Below are 23,730 nucleotides of genomic sequence, written 5' to 3'. Positions count from 1 at the left end.
TTGTGTACCTTTCGATTTTCCAGCATCTGCAGTTCCTTCTTAAACAATCCAATATAATTATTGGATTTAGAGATCTCAGCGACAAGGATTTGTTTCATTTTGTGATCTGAGTTGAAAAGTTTTCTGCAGTGGAAATGGTGCGGAATAAAGTTTCCAGAATCGCCCATAAACTGATCAGATCTGAAGATCACTATGAGAGAGGCGAGGATGACCAATTACTTAAAATGGAAGGGAACTAAATTTTGAAAAAAGGTCCCAACAACTAAATGTCAGTTCAATTCTGAATTAGCATTAGGGCTTCAACGAACCTAACAGCTTCCATGACTTTACCAAAACATGGCCGCAGAGTGGTTACCCTCGATTAAAAAAAACGTTATCCACACATCTCCTTCAAACTTTGTCTCTCTCAATTTACAGCTATGCCCCCTTGTCTTTGACATTTCCACCTTCGGTAAAAGGTTCTACACTATCTATGCCCCTCGTAATTTTATATACTTCTGTCAGCTTTATCTTCAGCTTCCAATGTTCCAAAAAGAACACTGGGTCCCTGAAGAAGGGACCCGACCCGAAAAATCACCTATCTATGTTCCTTCCCCATGGATGCTGCCTGACCAGCCGAGTTCCTCCAGTAATTTTTGTCTTTCCTTGGCAAACCAGCATCTGCAGTTCTTTGTTACTGTAACCTAATAAAGTAGTTTGTTCCTATAGACAATAGGTGCAGGAGTAGGCCATTTGGCCCTTCGAGCCAGCACCGTCATTCAATGTGATCATGGCTGATCATCCCCAATCAGTACCCCGTTCCTGCCTTCTCCCCATATCCCCTGACTCCGCTATTTTTAAGAGCCTTATCTAGCTCTCTCTTGAAAGCATCCAGTGAACGCGCCTCCACCGCCCTCTGAGGCAGAGAATTTCACAGACCCACCAATAGACTCAAATATTGGTTTAGGAGTTCAGCCGGGAAAGTAAGGAACAATAAATTTTCCGGAATTGGATGGTGATGGTGTCATTTCGCCTTATAAAACAAAATAAATCATAGTTTAAACAATTTTACTTTTTAAGTGTTTAAAACAAGAAACAGGTAGAGATTTCACCTCATTTTCAAGAAGCCTCATTGTAAATAATGGATGGGGAAATGGATTTCAATTGCCTGCACGATATTTTCAATTGAACCTCCCAAAAGGATCAGAAATAATTGAAGAGCTGCTTGGTTCCGATCTCATACCAGCAGATAATAGCCTTACATATTTAAAAAGCACTCACGTAACCATTAAACTATTCACCTTTGAAGATTCCCATTATGTTTGAATATGAAGAATGGTCAAACTACGACCCCATTGAGGATGGTTAGTTAGCCCACCAGAAGAAAGGAAAATATAATTATTCTGTTTCCTTGAACGAATAGTGCAGACTTTGAGTAATTCCTTGCTTGGATCAGTGAAATGATGGAAAAGACACTGAGAACATTAAAATCAATCATGTAGATGTGGGGTAATTGTACCGAATTAATGAAGTTGCTGGTGCTCTCAAAATGATGGACGTCATGAGTGTTACCTTATTGGATTTTTGTTTTCATTCACCTTCACACCCCCCCCTCCCCACTTCAATCTCCCCAGACCTTTAGACTTTAGAGATACAGCGCTTGGAACAAGCCTTTTGGCTAATAGTCCACGCCAACCAACAGTTACCCGATACACTAGCACGATCACACACACTAGGGACAATTTATAATTTACAGAAGCCAATTGGCCTACAAACCTGTTCGTCTTTGGAATGTGGGAGTAAACCGGAGCGCCCACAGAAAACCCACGAGGTCACAGGAAGAACGTACAAACTCCGTACAGACTTCACCTGTATTCAAGATCGAATCTGGGTCTCTGGCGCTGTAAGGTAGCAATTCTACTGCTGCGCCACCGTGCCACCCCTATGGTGGAGATGCTGTCAACAGACTCAACCAGCCCACAGAGAAGGCATGCTCTTCTGTTATTTTTCCCCTTGTAGCCAGTTAAATAGGTAAACAGACGGGCCACATTTCTCCGATCACCTTAAATTCCCACAGCAGGAGTGAAGTATAATCTGCTTTGTTGTTTGAGCATTTTGAAAGCTGCTTTGGTTAATTTGATGCAAAGGTGTATTTGTGACTTCTTTAATCTTAAAAGCGATATGTGCAGCGAGTAAATGATCTCAAACAACACGTGGGAATACAAGAGAGATTCCAGCATCTTTAGTAATGCAGAGATAGACTCTCTTCTATAACACAAAGGGGGGGAGAAATGAGAAAGGAATCCTCAGGATTAAATACTGTTTTGCAAATTTTGTTGAAATGCAAAGAAAGTTAACAACTGCACATAAGACACAGGATAAAAGAGTTGGAAAATATTTATTCACACCATATTTTGAATAGTTTTACTCAATGCTTATAAAAAATTGCTTACATAATGTGTGAAATGCATCGCTGCATGAAATTAAAAGGAGATGGTTTCTGATTGCTGTTCTGTTAGATTGGAATTTCCACACTGAGAGCAATTTGTTCCAAGTTTCAATTTCACAAAGGCATGTGAACTGCGACTCTGTTTACTGGCTGTGAGATAGCAAACACACCCTGCGCCCTTCCAGGAGCCCCTCCACTGACCCCGCAAGGGCCGAGGGAAGCATTTCTCCTGGGAAACCAGAGCAGTCGTGTGAGTGAGCAAAAGCTGCCTCATTTAACCAGATTTCTGGAGCGTTTCAAATGATCATGCCCGTCTCATTCAGATAACCAAATTAACATTAGCAATGTCGCAAAATAAAAGAATGTGAGAACAAAGTATTGAAATAATGGGACAGAGGATGTTCATAATTCAGATTTGAGAATGTATCTTAAATATACTGTATTTTATGTAGACATTTAATGTGGTTTAGCTTTGGCAAGGGTAACAAACTGCAAAGATTTAAAATCTGGATATTTTTATGAAGAACCAAATAAATACATAGATTGAGGTTATGCAGACAGTAAGTTAAATTGAAGGCATTATATACAGTCCTTAGATATATTACTGAAGAGTTACAACGATCTATTCTGATTTTAAGACAGGATCTTAAATCTGAAATGGGAATATGTGTTAAAAAGTGTAATGAGACAATTGAGTCTTGTTTTTAGGTCTTGATTAATTCAGTTTAAATAATGGTAAGAGAGGTATGTCATACACATTGAAACATTTGCTATTGCTTGATTGGGGATATTTCATTCAATCTTGCTCCGTTGATCTCGGAAGGAACACGTTGTCCAGTTTTAACATCCAGTCCACATTCACTGCTGAACGTTGTTTGTGCCTTTGTTGCTCAATTATCCTTTTGGCCAGACAGCAACCACGACGATGGCGACCAGCAGTAAAACAATCACCACCAGCATCCCTACCGTAAAAAAAAAACATTTCTCATTTAGAATAATTGCACGCATTCAATGCAACATATAGTTTCCAACATTAAACAGAATACAACTTCCAACTCAAGCAAACTGCTCCAATCTGTAGAAACAAGGAACTGCAGATGCTGCCTGACACACTGAGCAGGGTCTCCAGAGATGCTGCCTGACACGCTGAGTTACTCCAGCACTCTGTGTCCTTTTATTGCAATCCTTTATGACCATTATTTAACGCCTGTGAAAAAAGGTTAATCCTAGTACAATTACCATATGTGTTAACTGAATTCTTTAAAAAAAATTTTTTTTTTATTAGAAGTGATGTACAATAATAAGACATAAATAACATATTACATTTCATGTACAACTTGTTATTTTAAATTTAATAGTAGAAAATTTAAAGCAAGAAATATAGAGGTAGAGAATATTATATAGCTTGAAAAAGGAAAGAAGAAGGTGATGTGAAATAAGCAGAAAGAAAAAGAATAGAGAGAGAGAAAAGGGAAAAGAAAAGAGAGAAATTGAAAGGGATATGCCTCCTTCGTATCTTTACACACCCTTCACCCGGTAAACTGAATTCTAACTTTCCATAAAAGCATGTAACAAGCTTTAGACAAATGTTGCCATTTGTAACCCCTCTCTTCCCAGTGCCACGTCCGGATTCCCACCCAATGTGTAGGATGGAACAGCAGGTATGTTAGCTTTCATAGCAAAAGGATTTGAGTATAGGAGCAGGGAGGTTCTACTGCAGTTGTACAGGGTCTTGGTGAGACCACACCTGGAGTATTGCGTACAGTTTTGGTCTCCAAATCTGAGGACGGACATTATCGCCATAGAGGGAGTGCAGAGAAGGTTCACCAGACTGATTCCTGGGATGTCAGGACTGTCATATGAAGAAAGACTGGATAGACTTGGTTTATACTCTCTAGAATTTAGGAGATTGAGAGGGGATCTTATAGAAACTTACAAAATTCTTAAGGGGTTGGACAGGCTAGATGCAGGAAGATTGCTCCCGATGTTGGGGAAGTCCAGGACAAGGGGTCACAGCTTAAGGATAAGGGGGAAATCCTTTAAAACCGAGATGAGAAGAACCTTTTTCACACAGAGAGTGGTGAATCTCTGGAACTCTCTGCCACAGAGGGTAGTCGAGGCCAGTTCATTGGCTATATTTAAGAGGGAGTTAGATGTGGCCCTTGTGGCTAAGGGGATTCAGATTCAGATTCAATTTTAATTGTCATTGTCAGTGTACAGTACAGAGACAACAAAATGCATTAGAGGATCAGAGGGTATGGAGAGAAGGCAGGTACGGGATACTGAGTTGGATGATCAGCCATGATCATATTGAATGGCGGTGCAGGCTCGAAGGGCCGAATGGCCTACTCCTGCACCTAATTTCTATGTTTCTATGCTGGTTTACACCGAAGATAGACACAAAATGCTGGAGTAATTCAACACGGCAGGCAGCATCTCTGGAGAGAAGGAATGCTCTGAAGAAGGGTCTCAACCCAAAATGTCACCCATTCCTTCTCTCCAGCGATGCTACCTGTCCCGCAGTTACTCCAGCATTTTGTGTCTACCTTCTGGATTCACACCCATTTCTCCTCTTTCACCTCCCCCTATCCCCTTCCACCTATATTCCTTCCTCTGGCTTCACAATTTGCATTTCTATCCTTTCCTTATCTCACACTTTTTATCTTTTCAGCTCTGGCTTTTGTCCAACCATCTGCCTATCAAAGAACCCTCCTCACCTGTGTTGGTCTCACACCTGCCAGGCTCTGTCCTGCCACCACCGCTATTACAGCTTTGTCCCCCCCCACCACCCCACCACCACCACCACCACCACCACATCATTTTGAAGAAGGGACTTGATCCGAAGCATCATCTTTCCTTGTTCTCCATAAAAGGTGCCTGACCTGTTGAGTTACTCCAGCACGTTGTGTCTTTTTTTGTGAGCCTGTATCTGCACTTCCTTGTATCCCCTAAGGTGTGTGGTATTGGTTTATTAGTGTCACGTGTACTGAGGTGCAGTGAAAAACCTTTATTTGCGTGACATCCAATTAAATCAGTTGTACATAGGACCAATCAACCATGATGCTAGTACAACAGGTAGTGCAAAGAGAAAAATACCAGAGTGCAAAAATAGTTTTGTAGTTGTAGCATCACAGTTCCAGTGAAATAGTCCAGCCACGGACGGCAGTGAAGGTGGGTTGAAAGATTGGGACAATGCTCTAGCTTATGGACTGACCGTTCAGAAGCCCGATGACAGAGGGGAAGAAACAAGTGATAGAAGCAGAATTAGGCCATTCGGCCCATCGAGTCTACTCCGCCATTCAATTATGACTGATCTATCTTTCCCTCTTAACCCCATTCTCCTGTCTCTCACCGTAACCCCTGACACCCGCACTCATCAAGAATCTATCAAACTCCGTCTTAAAAATATCCATCGACTTGGCCTCCACAGCCTACTGTGGCAATTAATTCCACAGATTCACCACCTTCTGACTAAAGAAGTTCCTCCTCATCTCCTTTCTAAAGGTATATCCTTTAGCCTCTGGTCCTGGACTCTCCCATTAGTGGAAACATCCTCTCCATATCTACTCAATCCAGACCTTTCAAGCTTTCAAACTTCTGTACCTTCTACCCAACGGGAGGGACTAGGAGAAGAGTGTATGTATGGGGGTGGGTCACGCCTCTGGTTACGTTTGCTGCTTTCCCGATGCAGCGCAAACTGTAGATGGAGTTAATGGGGGGTGGAGGGGGGGAGGGAGTCTGGTCTGTTTTTGACTGGTCTACATCCACAACTCTGCGATTCCTTGCAGTCTACGGCACAGCTGTTGCCAAATAAAGCTGCGATGCATCCCGATGCAATGTTTTCAACAGTGTATCTGCAGAAGCTGGTAATTGTTGTTGGAGATCTGCCGAACCTCTTTAGTCGCCAGTCTTTAGACCAGTTCATTAATGACAGCAATTATTATTGTTAAAATTAATTATCTCAGCATGTTCGGATCACAGTAACCTCCAATTTATGACTTTTATTCTTTTAGGAGACTCCCCATTGACAAGTGTATCATAAACATAATACATTTGGGCAATAGATAAAAGCAATCAAACTGGAGACTTTCAAGTTGCATAAAATGAACATTGTAAAATTAAGAACAATGATGTCAGTGCAATGTTTGCTTATTATAAACCAGGGAGAATTATTCATATCTTTGCCTTTTTCAGTTAAATATCTGTCACTAAATGAATTCATGCACAAAGCTTCCCGTTTACAGTTGTTCTGAAATATGACATTTGTAAAAACAATTTGCTGATGAAATCTATTTTATATGCGCAATAATACGATAACTTGAGTGCCTATATTTATAACTGTCTGTCAAGCCATTTCAGGCGTCTATAAATATTGGCACTTGTTATCATATTTTGCACATATAAAATAGATTCCATCAGCAAATTATTTTTTCAAATATCTGTAACAGTAATCTTCAAAACTGCGCTAAAATAATAAATTGCTAAAATTCATACCAAATTTATATGCATAAATACTAGATCTGTCTATGTGTGTGAGTTGGCTGAAAACTCTGCTGTGGATAGAAGCATGTATCTCAAAGCCATCTGCCCGCTGGTCGTCTGTGGGTCTTTATCATGATACTTCTGTTGAAGAGCACGTCTCTTTTATGTGAGGGAGTTGACAATAAACGCATAAATACAGATATCATAGAAGAAGGTTTCCCAGAGTCTCAGAGTGCTCCTTCATGCCTTGAGTTTGCTTATTTTGTAATCCACTGTCAACCACAGATGATTAAGGATGCCTCAGAGAAAATGTAAGCTACTTACAAAATTGGCATTTAAAGCAGATTTATAAAAATATCAGAAAGAAAAAATAATTTTGCTGGGTTTAATTCTGAATGCCCAAAAATAGCTATACAGTCTTCCCACACTCCTCTCAAGTCTATCAAACTGTTAAATGGGCAATAAAAGTACGCAATTTAGTTTTCCATCCAAAATACTATATGCTGTTTTTTCTCCCGCCCTTATACCTCTCAACTGTCGTTAGGACTTTGCAGAATACTGAACATTTCCAGAAGGGGTGTGAAAAATTGGAACAAAAATGAGGGACTTATTTCCTAAGATCTCTGTAAAATGTTTTACATTTGTCTAATTTCTGTTTTGGAAATGTGAACCAGTGTAGATAGCTCACACTTACATTTACGCAATGTTACAGAGAAAGGTGCAGGCAGCTTTAAGTGTTTAAAGGATAGGCATTCAAACATGCAGGCAAAATGTTGTACAGACTTGTCATTCCTCTGCAAAAGACAAAACGAGATGAAAATAAAGGCACACCTGGTCTTTCTAAATAAACTTGCATAATGAAAAGATGAAGACAAAACTAAACACATTTGGTCGGGTGCACACAAACACACAGTGAATGTGTGAGAATGTCACCAAAAAATAGAAAGGTGACTTGAGAACTGTCTTTTACACCCTGGTTTGGTTATTTTGTGACCTGGAGTCAGAGTGATGATACGTAAAGCTGCCAAAAAGAACAAAATCTGCGGTAAACAAAATAGCGCAGGCATTGAAAGTACAAGCTGTGTAGGTTAGCAGTGGGGTAAGGGTTCAGTGAAGGAGAACAATTCTACCCAATACACAGAGAACTACTGTCGGTGGGTCAAACCAGTGACAGGAAAACAGATGAGGCACTCCAACAGTGAAAATGTAAAGCAAAATTAGATGGGATTGTGACACCATTTTTTACTTATCTATAGGTTGAGGCATTGGGTATAAGAGTTAGGAAGTCACGATGCAGCTTTATAGGACTTTGGTTGGGCTGCATTTGGAGTATTGCGACGGGTCTGGTTGCCCTGTTGTAGGAAAGATGCGGTGGCTTTGGTGCAGAGGTAAACAATGCGTGGATTAGAGGGTGTTGGATGCAAGGAGAGATTGGACAGACATGGATTGTTATCTCTGGAATGCTGGAGGTTGAGGGGAGACCTGATGCAACTGTACAAAACATTTAGAGTATAGATAGGGCAGACAGTCAGAACCTTTTCCCTAGGATGGAAATATCAAATACTGGTGGGCACAACTTTAAGGTGAGAGGGGCAACATTTTTACATGCCTGGTGGGTGCCTGGAATGAACTGTCCAGGGGTGGTGGTGGAGACAGATACGATAGTGGTATTTAAGAGACATTTGGATTGGCACATGGATATGCAGGGAATGCAGGGATATAGATTATGTGCAGGCAGATAAGATATAGATAGATATGCCATTTATTGTCACTATACATGTACAGTGAAACTGAAAGCTGCTCGTACTCAGTGCATACATACAATTTTACACAAAAAACAAGAAGCAGAAAAACAAAACAGAAGGGAGATGGGGGGGGGAATAGGTGCACAAATTCTACGGCGCTACATACATATATACATATATACAGATGGAAGTCCGTGTTGGGCGGTGTAGTCAGTGCATGTGTGGATTTGAATTTATGGTAGATATAATTCTCGGGAAGCAGCTATTCCTGAGTCTGTTTGTCCTGGATTTGATGCACCTATAGCGCCTTCCAGAGGGCAGCAGGTCGAACAGTCCAAACGCAGGATGGGAGCTGTCTTTGGTGATCTTCTTTGCCCTGCTAAGGCAGCGGGAGGTGTAGATGTCCATCAGGGAGGGGAGAGGGCAACCAATGATCCTCTGCGCTGTCCTGGTTACCCTCTGAAGCCTCTCCCTGTCTGCCATGGTGCAGCTGCCATACCATGCTGTAATGCAGTATGTCAGCAGGCATCTAAGAGATGGTTTTGCCATAATCTTTAGTACAGACATTGTGGGCCGAAGGGCCCGTTCTTGTGCTGTACTGATTTATGTTTTACGAATCTGGAATCAGTGTTTTTGAAAGAAACTTTGTCAGGTCTTGGATTCTTCAAACTATTATCATTTCCTAAGCTTTGTTATCATCCAATACAAATTGTGGTAGAGAGCTGCTGTCTTACAGCGCCAGAGACACAGGTTCAATCCTGACTATGGGTGCTGTCTATGTGGAGTTCGCCCATTCTCCCTGTGACTGTGGGTTTCCTCTGGGTGCTCCAATTTCCTTTCATATATTACAAAGACGTGCGGGGTTTGTAAGCTCTGTAAAAATTGCACCTTATGTATAGGAAGTTGATGAGAAAGTGGATAACATAGAACCAGTGTGAATGATCGATGGTCGGTCTGGACTCCGTGGATCAAGGGGTCGCTCTCGATAAAAATAAACCAGATCATTATCGGGTTGGCTGAGGAGGCCAGATATAGGCCCCGACCTCGGGTGGACTATGAGGGGGAGAACTGGATATTTTTAGTGCCTTCCCTCACAGTGAATTCTGCTGTGGAGGGACGTTTCATGTTGATTTCTATAGTGTACTGTTCTGTGTCTTTTTTTTTCTTTTTCTCTTTTTTGTTTTGTATGGATTTATTGACATTTGATCTGTTCAATTAATTTAATCAATCTCTGTAAAGCACTTTGGTTCAAATATTGGTTTTGTTGAAAAGTGCTATATAAATAAACATTATTATTATTATTATTATTATTATTATTATTACACTCCCACAAATGGCAAATGTGTTGATTTTTAAATAGTGTCCAACGTTATATGCAATAGTCCAAATGTGATCCCTGTACTCTCTATTTTTTGGTCCTGGGAAAAAAGAGACCTGTCTATTCCCCTCACACTTCTATAAGATCACCTCAGCCTCCTGCACCCCAACTAGCTTCTTTCTCAATGTTGTACATTTCAGTGATTCCATGTGATCTTTCTTACTAGATTTCTTTTAGAGATACAGTGTGGAAACACGCCCTTCGGCCCATCCAGACCACCAGTGATCACCCCAGCACTATCCTGCACATTAGGGGCATAGAAACATAGAAAATAGGCGCAGGAGTAGGCCATCCGGCCCTTCAAGCCTGCACCGCCATTCAATATGATCATGGCTGATCATCCAACTCAGTATCCCGTACCTGCCTTCTCTCCATACCCCCTGATCCCTTTAGCCACAAGGGCCACATCTAACTCCCTCTTAAATATAGCCAATGAACTGGCCTCAACTACCTTCTATGGCAGAGAATTCCACAGATTCACCACTCTCTGTGTGAAAAATGTTTTCCTCATCTCGGTCCTAAAAGATTTTCCCCTTATCCTTAAACTGTGACCCCTTGTTCTGGACTTCCCTAACATCGGGAACAATCTTCCTGCTTCTAGCCTGTCCAATCCCTTAAGAATTTTGTAAGTTTCTATAAGATCCCCCCTCAATCTTCTAAATTCTAGCGAGTACAAGCCGAGCTTATCCAGTCTTTCTTCATATGAAAGTCCTGACGTCCCAGGAATCAGTCTGGTGCACCTTCTCTGTACTCCCTCTATGGCAAGAATGTCTTTCTCAGATTAGGAGACCAAAACTGTATGCAATACTCCAGGTGTGGTCTCACCAAGACCCTGTACAACTGCAGTAGAACCTCCCTGCTCTGATACTCAAATCCTTTTCCTATGAATACTAACATACCATTCGCTTTCTTCACTGCCTGCTGCACCTGCATGCCTACTTTTAATGACTGGTGTACCATGACACCCAGGTCTTGTTGCATCTCCCCTTTTCCCAATTGGCCACCATTCAGATAATAGTCTACTTTCCTGTTTTTGCCACCAAAGTGGATAACCTCACATTTATCCACATTATACTGCATCTGCCATGCATTTGCCCACTCACCCAGCCTATTCAAGTCACCTTGCAGCCTCCTAGCATCCTCCTCGCAGCTAACACTGCCCCCCAGCTTCGTGTCATCCGCAAATATGGAGATGTTGCATTCAATTCCCTCCTCCAAATCATTAATATATATTGTAAATAGCTGGGGTCCCAGCACTGAGCCTTGCGGTACCCCACTAGTCACTGCCTGCTATTGTGAAAAGGACCCGTTTACTCTTCTTTGCTGCCTGTCTGCCAGCCAGTTCTCTATCCACATCAATACTGAACCCCCAATACCGTGTGCTTTAGGTTTGTATACTAATCTCTTATGTGGGACCTTGTCGAAAGCCTTCTGAAAGTCCAGATATAACACATCCACTGGTTCTCCCTTATCCACTCTACTAGTTACATCCTCGAAAAACTCTATAAGATTCGTCAGACATGATTTACCTTTCATAAATCCATGCTGACTTTGTCCAATAATTTCACCACTTTCCAAATGTGCTGCTATCCCATCTTTAATAACTGATTCTAGCAGTTTCCCCACTACCGATGTTAGACTAACTGGTCTGTAATTCCCCGTTTTCTCTTTCCCTCATTTTTTAAAAAGTGGGGTTACGTTAGCTACCCACCAATCCTCAGGAACTACTCCAGAATCTAAAGAGTTTTGAAAAATTATCACTAATGCATCCACTATTTCTGCGGCTACTTCCTTATGTACTCTGGGATGCAGCCTATCTGGCCCTGGGGATTTATCGGCCAGATTTACATATATCGGGACAATTTACAATTTTACCAAAGCCAATTAACCTACAAACCTGTCCGTTTTTGGAGCGTGGGAGGAAACCGTACCACCCGGACGAAACTCACGCGGTCACTGGGAGAACGTACAAACACCGTAGAGGCAGCGCCCACAGTCAGGATCAGTCTCTGGCACTTTGCCACTGTGCCAACATGTGCCACCCTAGTTATATTTATGTTTACAGAAAATTCCAGTCACAGTCAATGAGAAGTCCTTGAATAAAAAGGGCACAACTTGTGTCTTGTACAAATCCCACACGGTCTGGACAAACTCTGTACGGACCACACCCGTAGTCAGGATCGAACCCAGATCTCTGGGGTTGTAAGGCAGCAACTCTACCACTGCGCTACTGTGCCACTTGTTAATATTTTTAACTTATAAATTTCTGTCTAAAACTCCCACAGTTAAGAATATTAATTCTTATGAGATGACAAAGATATACGGGTATTTTACCAGTGCTTCTGGCAACCTCATAAATTCCACAGGTTTGTCGACAAAGATTGAACCACCACCTATCCAAATAAAGATATCTGCATTTTTCAGTGCTTTAAGGGGTTGTATGTAGCAATGCAATTTAGCACAGTGCAAAAGCTCCCCATAAGTTATTTGCTTTTCAAAATACAGCAATGATATCAGCAGTCATTTTACCATTTCACTAAAATAAAATATCTTGACCATCGAATCAGTACCTCTGCCCACTCACACAACAAATGAACTCACACACCCACTCAGCACTCAGCAGGGCCTGTCAAATCATTGCAAACAGTTGTTATATAAAATAAAAAATCATGCCACCACCATCGAGCTCTAACAACCTTCACTAATACAGTTGAGAGTGTTTATTCCTTCCAACACCCACCCACTTTTCATTTCATTCTCTGCAAAACAACAGGCAGCAATTTGGCCAAAAAAAAAGTCAAAACCTTAAGTGGGCTTCATTTTACGAAACATTTCAAAACAGAAGCAGCTTTTCCAACAGTAAACAGGTCATGCAGTTTTGGTCAAATTGATTCCCTTTGTTTTTGCTCTGACAGTTAGGGATTAAAAAGTAAAATCTCCTCATCTGCACTGAACAAACTGAAGGATGATGCGGAATTAGAGAGAATTTCACAAACTGCACATATTCTGCAGCTACTTTTTTTTAAAATCAATTATGAAGCTGCTGTGAGGGACCCAGGTTCGGTTCTGACTACAGGTGCTGTCTATATGAAGTTTGTGCCTTCTGCAGATGCTGGAATGTTGATGAAAACACAAAGAGCTGGAGGAACTCAGCGGGTCATGCAGCATCTATAGAGGGAATGGGCAGATTATGTATTTGGTTGGGACCCTCCTACAGAACTAAAGGGCCTGTCCCACTATGGCAAGTTTATTTGCGAGTGTAGGAGTGTCATGGTCCTGTTGTATCGCTGAAATATTTGGCATCCTTCGACTAAGTAGAACATGTCCTACGACCTCCTTCAACTATGTAGAGAGTAGTAGCCCCCCTCCCCGCCGGTCATGATATCCTAGTTTGCAGGTTTGTGTGGTCGGATGCAAGCCTTGGCGATGTCATATGGAGGACAGGCTGTTGCAGCATGCAGCACGTCCTCCCTCTCCACGTCGCTGATCGATCCAAAGGAACAGCAGAGCCGTTACAGTCTGGCACCAGCGCCATCACAAGAGCTGCCAGAGCGAGGTTGTAGACAACGACAAACTGCCTTAGGGGCTCCGACTCCAGATTTTCTTGAGGTTTACTCCAGGAGCCTTTTCCATTACTGGATATGGCCGCAAGGCAGTGAAGGCAGTTTTCCCTCTCCTAGATGGACTGCCTTCCCAGGCATTTTTTCCATGCCGATCAATTTTTACTCACAGAAAATGTTAAGACCAAACTGAGGCCGTGAGTAGTAACCACTATGCAGGAACCCCTCTCGACCATGAAGGAAACTTACCAGTAACCACCTGCGACCATGTGTCAACCATGCTGCGGGCTTGTGCCAAGCGCAAACTCTCCTAAACTCGCAGATAAACTCGCCATAGTGGGACAACCCCTTAACATGGGACTGATCAAAAGGATATGGGAATAGAATTGGAAAGGGGCTCTACAGTGGAAGATCAGCCTTAGGGAATGTTGGAGTACCTCGGTACACGTGATAACTAAACTGAACTGGAAAGATTATAGTCGCTGAGGTTAATGTCATAATATCAGAATTAGGCCATTCGGCCCATCGAGTCTACTCCGCTATTCTACACTGTAAATGGATTGATTGTACTATTTTTCTGCTGACTGGTTAGCAAGCTACAAAAAGCTTTTCAATGTACCTCGGTACACGTGACAACAAACTAAACTGAACTGAGAAGATTATAGTCGCTGAGGTTAATGTCATAATAGCAGAATTAGGCCATTCGACCCATCGAGTCTACTCCGCCCTTCAATCATGGCTGATCTATCTTTCCCTCTCAACACCATTCTCCTGCCTTCTCCCCATAACCCTTGACTCCCTTATTAATCAAGAATCTGCCTTAAAAATATTTGTTGATTTAGCCTCCACAGCCTTCTGTGGCAATGAATTTCACAGATTTACCACCCTCTGAATAAAGAATTTCCTCTTCATCTCCTTTTTAAAGGTACTTCCTTTTATTCTGAGGCTATGCCCTCTGGTCCTGAACTCTCATACTAGTGACCACATCCTCTCCGTATCCACTTTATCCAGGCCTTTCACTATTTGGTTAAAAGTCTTAATGAGGTTCACCCCCTCATCCTCCTAAACAGTGATGTGCAGTGTTCTAGCACCTGATGGTTGCTGGAAGAAGCTGTGGTAAAAAATAATCAGAGGAGAATGAGAGGAAAAAGGTGCAGTAGAATAAGGAGAGGTGGAAGGGGACTATTGATATAGCTCCCCTGAGAGCTGGCATTGTCTCATTGGGCTGAATGGTCTCTGTCTGTTGTTATAGATATAAGAAGATAAGATGTCTGAATGCACTCATAATCCTTTCCTATGTTTTGTCCTCTATATATATATTCCTTCAGGGTGGACTATTTTGAAATTGTATAGAATTATTTAAAACCGTTTTGGTATCATCTATATAACTAAAAGTCTCATCTTGGCCACTTCCTGTCTGCGCTGTATATTGATTTTAGAAAAAACGCTACCATATATCGCTATGATTTTTGGCCATCTCAGTCCTCCTCCGCTGAGACAGCCCCGAGGTTTTTTCCGATCGATGAAAAATAAAAAGGTTATGAGTGTTTAAAAAATCTTGAGATCAGCTGATTGGTCAACTTGCCTGTCAATCACCACGATGAAGGTGGTGGGGTGGGGGGGGGGGGGGGGGTGCAGGACTATAAAACCCCAGGTGCCTGGATGTGAGTCAGTCACTCTGGAAGATTGTGAGGGAGAGCCCACAACTGTGATTCTAAGCTGTGAATCAACTGAACTGTGAGTCTGCAATGTACTTGCAATAAATGATTTGTTAGCCCTTAATGACAATGCAATGAGTTGTTTGGCAATTTGATGGCCTGCACTCTGCTTGAAATGCTATGAAATTGAATTTGGTGGTCTGCACTCTGCTTGAAATGCCATGAAATTGAATTTTGTGGCCTGCACTCTGCCTGAAATGCTAAGAAATTGAATTTGGTGGCCTGCACTCTGCCTGAAATGCTATGAAATTGAGTTTGGTGGCCACTCTGATTGAAATGCTATGAAATTGAATTTGGTGGCCTGCACTGTGCTTGAAATGCTATGAAATTGAATTTGGTGGCCTGCACTCTGCTTGAAATAGAATTTCAAGGAATAGCCGTGAGTGAACTACCAGCCCACCATCCCTGAGTGACTGATCTGCCAGCCCACTAGCCCTGAGTGACTGAGCTGCCAGCCCACCAGCCCGGAGTGACTGAGCTGCCAGCCCACCAGGCCTGCGAGACTGAGCTGCCAGCCCACCAGCCTTGAGTGACTGAGTTGCCAGCCCACCAGGTCTGAGTGACTGAGCTGCCAGCCCAAGAATCCATTCGGCACACAATGTCCATACTAACCCTCTGGAAACCAGTCCCTTCAGCCCACAACACCCATACTAATGCTCCAGAAAGCCCCCCCCCCCCCCCCCCCCCCTGCCTGGCCATCAATATTGAAATTGGTGGAGGGGTGGAATATTCCATTGGGGAGCCAGCCCTCGCGTGTGAACATGGGACCCAAAGTGTCCCACTTAGTCTAGTATTTCTTAAAGTAAAGGATTAACACCCGATGTAGATTGATCACTTGTTAATAATCCACAGATTTGTTGAGCCTGAATGTGCAATGCTGGTTGATTTTCGGCAAGAACTGCAATTGTGTTCATGTTAAGTCACATAAATATCTAAGCCCATGTTAGCTGCAAGGTAAATATTTAATGCAAGTTGATGGTACATTAACAGTCACCACATTGAATATATAATGGCATGATTACAGGCATTTTTCAGTCAAGTTGACGCCAAAAAACCCCATCAAATTATATCTTCCTCTATATATTGATGCATTATATTTACGCTGATGCATGCATGTGAGAGGCAGATGAGTTTAAAGATTCGTACGCTTTATAAGAACTGGGGATTGCAAAACACATCTCCTGCTTGCTTGTGGACGCCAATTCTCTGAATGCTTTTAAGAGAGAGTTTGATAGAGCTGTTAAAGATAGCAGATTCATGGGATATGGGGAGAAGGCAAGACGGTGTACTGATTGTGGATGATCAGCCATGATCACAGTGAATGGCCGGGCTGGCTTGAAGGACGAATGGCCTCCTGCACCTATTGTCTATTGTCTATTGAGTGGAAGGAGTATATTGCCTGCAACATCAACCCAGTGCCGCTGCCATGACAACGGGTTTTTAAGGCTAAGTTAAGACTCAACATTTTTAAGTATTTGATACTTGAAGGCTACAAGATGGCGCTGGAAACATGGCGACCCTTTGTGTACTGCCTCAGAAGATATCTACTCAACTATTGCACTCTTAGTTATGTAGGATTGTGTTTATGTACAGTAAGAATGTACTGGATTGTATGCAAAAAGCTAAGTATTTTGCTGTTTCTGAGGACATGTGACAATAACGTGACTACTTCTGCAACTGTTTCTTCTGCCTTTCGCAGCTTCACAAAGTTTTAAATCACATCCACGTTTTTCACAGGACACAAGAAACTGCAATGCTGAAATCTTGAGGAATACTGAGGAACTCAGTGGAGCATCTGTGGTGGGAATACATAGAACATAGAAAAGTACAACACAGGAATATATCCTTTGTCCCACAATGTTTGTCCCAAACATGGTGCCAAGATAAACTAATCTCCTCTTCCTGCATGTGGTCTATATCAAAGATCCTATAGCGGAGCAAGGTAGACCACTCCTTCTAAATGCAATGGGCCGATGTGTAGTACGCCACGGAGCGGAACGTGGGCCTTTTTTTCATCCATTTCAGTAACCCGACCCGACCCAACTGACAGTGTAATCAAGGTTGCGGGGGAACAGTTTGTGTTAATAAATTATAATTCTGAAAATGAGGAGAAGATTTTTTACCAAAGAACTTTTATTTTTACGAGGATGTTTCCGTAACCGGCTTCCGTCTCCGCACTAGTATCTTTGCTCCGCTACGGGATCTTTGGTGCGGAGAGGGAAACCGGTTACGGAAATGGGGCCGAAAATTACCCATGAGTCTGCCCATGACCGTACTACGTCTTTTTCGTCGAGTGATCTATCTTGCTCGCTATAGGATCTTTGATCCATATCCCACCATATCCATGTTCCTATCTAAAACCTACTTAAATACCTCTTTGGTATCTGCCTCCAATGCCTCCCCTGGCAGTGCGTTCCAGACACACACAACTCTCAGCGTTTAAAAAGTTGCCCTGCACATCTCCCTTAAACTTTGCCCCTCTCATTTCTAATCTCGACAGGTCCGCCCTCAGAAAAATATTCGGACTGCCTACCCCATCTTTGCTTATGATTTTATATACTTCTATCATGTCTGGGTCAGGACATCATTTGTCCATTCCTTCCACAGATGTTACCTGACCCGCTGAGTTCCTCCAGCATTTTGTTGTTTGTCAGATAATTTCCCGCCCGTTATTCTGATGCTGACTACCAGGATTAAATAACGTGTCTCCACCAAATAACAATACTTTTATCTACAACCAAGTAGATATTTTTTAACGTGTGTTTAAGAGCCAAATTACTATCCCTGACCAACAAAGAGACACAAGGAATGGCAAATGCTGGAGTTTTTTTTGTAGAACACAAAGTGCTGGAGTAACTCAGTGGGTCAGGCAGCATCTTTGGAGGACATAGATAGGTGACACTTTGGGTCTGACGTAAGGTCCCAACATGAAATGTCACCTAATTATGTGCACCGGAGATGCTTCCTGATCTGCTGAGTTACTCCAGCATTTTGTGCTCCAAGGAAACAAGGGATATTGAGATAGTGCAGGAATAGTGGATTTGTGGTTGTCCAGTCATGATCTTCATAAAAGGTGGAGAGTTTTAGTTGGCCTTGTCCTTCTTCTCCTTTCGCTAAATCATGCCACCAGAGACCTGTTTGACAACATGGCATGGAAACAGGCCCCATAACCCACCGAGTTCACGCTGACTATCAAACACCTGTTCATACCAGCTCTATGTAACCATTCCCTACAAACTAGAGGCAATTTACAGAGGCCAATTAACCTACAAACCTGCATGTCTTTGGGATGGGGAAGGAAACGGGAGAATCGGGAGGAAACCCACGTGGTTACAGGGAACACGTGCAAACTCCACACAGACAGCAACCGAGGTCAGGATCAAACCCTAGTCTCTGGCATGGCGAGGCTGCGGCTCTACCAGCTGTGCCACTGAGCTGCTCAAAATTGAGCTGAATAACAAGAACGAATGCTGATCCATGTTAAAATTAAACGTTAAGTGCAATTTTTCGTTACAAATTATTTTCTTGAGCTACTGGGCTGCTATCTACCTCATTGGGGACCCTCAGACTATCTTTAATCGGACTTTATCTGGCACTATACGTTATTCCCCTTATCCAGTATTTGTACACTGTGGATGCTTGATTGTAATCATGTATAGTATTTCATGCAACAAAAGGTTTTGCACTGTACCTTGGTACATGTGACAATAAACTAAACTAAACTAAAATCTTTGCAAGGATTTGGGATCTGGTTCAATGTTTCTGGAAATTGTGGTCTTTAACCAGTTGTTAAGGCATGTGTGAAATTGGTTCTGGTGCCCGAAGTGACCCCTGATCCTTACACTGGAGAAATGCTTCATCCCTGAACAACAACCTGGTTATATATGAGACCTCAAGTTATAAAGATTACAGGCTTTCACTTACAGTTTTCCACTCAGAGCTACGTTTTGACGCTCTGAAGCAAAATGGCATATTGGAATCTCACATTAACTACAGTAGTATTACATTATACTGCTTGGTAATCATTATACTAAGCTCAGAGTTGATAGGTAACATTTTACCAAAGATTTTTTAGTTTATGTAGAAACTAGTTAACAAATGTTTATGTTAACAATGTGGAAACAAATCCTTTTTAAAATTTAGATTTTTTAACAATATCTCTATTTTGTAAATATAAATACCTATGAAACTCATAATTCTTGAACTAACGTTTTCATTCTTTCATTCAGGCAGGTTTGATTTTATCGTTTAAAAATAAATTTGATAGGTATATGGACGGGAAAGGAATGGAGGGTTTGAGTGCAGGTAGATGGGACTAGGGGGAAAATAAGTGTTCGGCACGGACTTGAAGGGCCAAGATGACCCGTTTCCGTGCTGTAATGGTTATATGGTTATATTCTAAATTTACAGTTGTGCTAATCCACTAAAGTGGTGGGAATTTACAATACAATCACATTATGCTTATTGCAGATTATAATGTAAAATTTGTTATAAGGATTTAGCATTACAGAAGATTAGCAAAGGACAACTTTGCAGTAAGACCGTAAGAAAATGGAGCAGAATGAAGCCATTCAGCCCATCGAATTACTATGCCATTCGATCATGGCTGATCTATTTTTCCACTCAACCCCATTCATTTGCCGACCCGCTGTAACCTTTGACACCCTTACTAATCAAGAACCATCGATCTCACTTTAAAAATACCCACTGACTTGGCCTCCGCTGTCAGGAAGAATTAATTCCACAGATTCACCACCCTCTGGCTAAAGACATTTTTCCTCATCTCCATTCTAAAGGTACGTCATTTTATTCTGAGGCTGTGCCCTCTGGTCCTAGACTCTCCCATTACAGACACTCCATTATTGATGCACTTTACATGGCCCTGTTCCTCTGGATGTGGTTGCCAGCTTCCATTAAAAAGGCAAGTTTAGCTGCTTTATGTACTTATCTAAATTAATAGTAGCATGTTTTTTTAATGTTTTCATATTTATAATCAGTTAAATCGTTCTCAACTGTTTTCAAATGACCCAGGTAATTAGAAACATTTTAAAACTGTCTCAACTGGTCTACAAATAGTTAATTTTTCAAGTATAATACCATGGGGCAACAAAACTACCGGGCGACACAGTTGAACAGCGGTAAAGTTGCTGCCTTACAGCACCAGGGACCCGGGTTCGATCCTGACTACGGGTGTTGCCTGAACAGAATTTGCACGTTCTCTCTGTGACCACGTGGGTTTTCTCCGGGTGCTCCAGTTTCCTTACATATTCCAAAGAAAGTTTGTAGGTCAATGGCTTCTGTACATTGTCCCTAGAGTGTCGGATAGAACTAGAGAATGGGGTGAATGTTGGTTGGCATGGAGTCGATGAGCCTGTTTCCACGCTGTATCGCTAAAACAAAAACAATGTATTTCCAACATTATCAGTTTTTATTTATTTTTGATGATACTGGAATACATGTGATTGTTAGCTATATCTCTGCAGTGATACAAGACCTTACTTGTCCTGAGAAGGTACATAAACATTGATCTGACATCTTATACACATAACACCTTTGATATTACAACAGTCCTCGTACATTACCCTCTCAGTCATTGGGCAATAATGTTCATGGTTTCAGAATCATGATTTAAGGTCCCATTCATGTTGTTTGGGTACGTGAAACTGCATATAGTCTTTTTCTCATTTGAAGAATGATGTTAATGCGTAAGGGTGTCAAAGATTATGGGGAGAAGACAGGACAATGGGATTGAGATGGAGACAATACCCTGGTCCCTCTCCTACCAGCCCACTCCTCGTGTCTGTCATTGCCAGCGGCTCCTTCTTCCTTGACTCTCTGGCCTTCAGGGGTTGATATGGTGTTCACTGAACGATGGAGACACAAGGAACTGCAGATACTGGAATCGTGAGCAAAACACAAAGTGCTGGAGGAGCTGGAGTGGAGGGAATGGAGTGGCGATGCTTGAGAACTGCATTTTTCTTCAAGCTATTGATCCCTGTTAAAAAAGCATGAGTTTCTCTTGTTCAGCAGAGATGAGGTGAAATGTTTTGGCCTCAGCATCGTGAATCTTTGGAGCTCCTTTTATTTGTCATGTATATAAATTATTTTTCTGGCAATGTGAGATTTAGTTTAGTTTAGAGATACAGTGCGGAAACAGGCCCTTCAGCCCACCGGGTCCGCGTTGACCAGCGATCCCCGCACATTAACACTGTCCTACACCCACTAGGGACAATTTTTATATTTACCAAGCCAAACCTGAACGTCTTTGGAGTGTGGGAGGAAACCGACGCAGATCACGGGGAGAATGTCCAAACTCAGTACAGACAGCACCCATAGTCGGGATCGAACTCGGGTCTCCAGCGCTGCATTCGCTGTAAGGCAGCAACTCTACCGCTGCGCCACCATGACAGCCCTATCAGCACTACCACCTGCACCACTGTGTTGCCTGGATATTATATGATGTATATTATTTGCTCACACATGTACATACAAAATACATAGGTCCACACTGCTCAAGTGTACAGCGAGCATGTATAAGCAGGTGGATTTACAGGGTTCAGCTGACATTGATGAGTGGCTAATTTAGTGAGAAAGAGTTTCCCCTGTGAATACAGTCACCATAGTAATATCATGGTTAGAATTACCACACCCCTACTTCAGCCCTCAATTGTACAGTGGACGAGATACAATAACTGGTTTAACAACTGACAATATTGTACTTGTTTGCTTGAACTGTTGTCAATTTTGAACATTAGAGCCAAGTTCTGCCAGAATAATCTCAAAAACACATCTTTAGGAAAAGGATCATTTTCAAAAGGCCAGCTCGTGTATCAATATGTAAATTGTTAATGGAATTGGCAGCATCATTCTCCAGGCAAATAGAAGCTGCTCTTTGCATCAGCGACCCTGTGGTCCAGAGTTGAGCTGCACAATAATATGGGGTTCAACCATCTTTACAATTCCCCAATTTCGCTATTTCTTTCGCTGTTTCTTCCAGGTGCTCTGGTTTCCTCTCACATCCTGAAGAATTGCGGGTTTGCAGGAATAATTGGCCTCTTTAAATTGCCTCTAGTACGATCCGCTACTCCCAATTCCTCCATCTACGCCACATCTGCGCCCAAGATGAAGTGTTCCATACCAGGACATCCGAGGTGTCCTCATTCTTTAGGGAAAGGGGGTTCCCCTCTCCCATCATAGATGGGAGACTTGGTTTATACTCTCTAGAATTTAGGAGATTGAGAGGGGATCTTATAGAAACTTACAAAATTCTTAAGGGGTTGGACAGGCTAGATGCAGGAAGATTGTTCCCGATGTTAGGGAAGTCCAGGACAAGGGGTCACAGCTTAAGGATAAGGGGGAAATCCTTTAAAACCGAGATGAGAATAACTTTTTTCACACAGAGAGTGGTGAATCTCTGGAACTCTCTGCCACAGAGGGTAGTTGAGGCCAGTTCATTGGCTATATTTAAGAGGGAGTTAGATGTGGCCCTTGTGGCTAAGGGGATCAGGGGGTATGGAGAGAAGGCAGGTACGGGATACTGAGTTGGATGATCAGCCATGATCATATTGAATGGCGGTGCAGGCTCGAAGGGCCGAATGGCCTACTCCTGCACCTAAATTCTATGTTTCTATGTTTCTATAAGGCCCTCACTCATGTCTCCTCGGTAACCCACAGCTCCGCCCTTGCTCCCCCCTCTCCCTAATTGCAACGGAGACAGAGTTCCCCAAGTCCTCACCTTTCACCCCATCAGCCACCGCATACAACACATAATCCTCCTACATTTTCACCACCTCCAACGGGATCCCACCACGTCACATCTTCCCATCACCACCCCCTTTCTGCCTTCTGCAGAGACCGTGGTTAACTCATCCCTTCCCACCCAAACCACCACCCCCTCCCTAGGTACCTTCCCCTGCAACCGCAGGAGATGCAACACCTGTCCCTATACCTCCTCCCTTGACTTTGTCCAAATAACCCGACAATCCTTTCAGGTTAGGCAAAGGTTCACTTGTGCCTCCCCCAACCTCATTTAATGTATCTGTTGTTCAAGATGTGGACTCTTATACATCAGCGAGACCAAACATAGACTGGGCGATCGTTTCACTGGACCTTCGCTCAGTCCACCAGATCTCCTTACCACTTTAATTCTTCTTCCCATTCCCACACTGACCTTTCTGCCCTCAGTCTCCATTGTCAGAGTGAGGCTAAACACAAATTGGAGGAACAGAATCTCATTTTTCACTTGGGCAGCTTACAGCCCGTGGTATGAATATTGATTTCTCTAACTCCAAGTAACCCCGACATTCCCGCACTCTCTATCCTTCACACCCAAGTTGCATCAGCTTCTCGCTTTCACTCAACACACAGCTAACACTGGCCTGTTTCCTTTATCATCATTACCTTTTTTGCATACTTTCAT

The 23,730-nt window shown here is 42.5% G+C and overlaps 2 protein-coding genes across 4 annotated transcripts in view; one reads left to right on the top strand and one right to left on the bottom strand.

The window, feature by feature from the left end:
* Positions 1–17,086, top strand: part of ntn1a (netrin 1a) — a 230,546-nt gene extending 213,460 nt beyond the window's left edge. Inside the window, exon 7 of the mRNA XM_055654207.1 lies at positions 17,049–17,086. Within this exon, the coding sequence (XP_055510182.1) occupies positions 17,049–17,071 (23 nt within the window). The 3' untranslated portion in view covers positions 17,072–17,086. The remainder of the gene's footprint in view (positions 1–17,048) is intronic.
* The window catches only part of stx8 (syntaxin 8), a 173,944-nt gene continuing 152,572 nt past the window's right edge, over positions 2,359–23,730 (bottom strand). For all 3 annotated transcript variants that reach the window (XM_055654214.1, XM_055654218.1, XM_055654216.1), the window contains exon 8: positions 2,359–3,390. In XM_055654214.1, the coding sequence (XP_055510189.1) occupies positions 3,323–3,390 (68 nt within the window). In that variant the 3' untranslated portion in view covers positions 2,359–3,322. The remainder of the gene's footprint in view (positions 3,391–23,730) is intronic.

Source organism: Leucoraja erinacea, chromosome 23 (assembly GCF_028641065.1).
Source record: "Leucoraja erinacea ecotype New England chromosome 23, Leri_hhj_1, whole genome shotgun sequence".
Taxonomy (NCBI): Eukaryota; Metazoa; Chordata; class Chondrichthyes; order Rajiformes; family Rajidae; genus Leucoraja; species Leucoraja erinaceus.
Note: the sequence above shows the minus strand (reverse complement) of the source record. Positions and strands in the feature narration are given on the sequence as shown.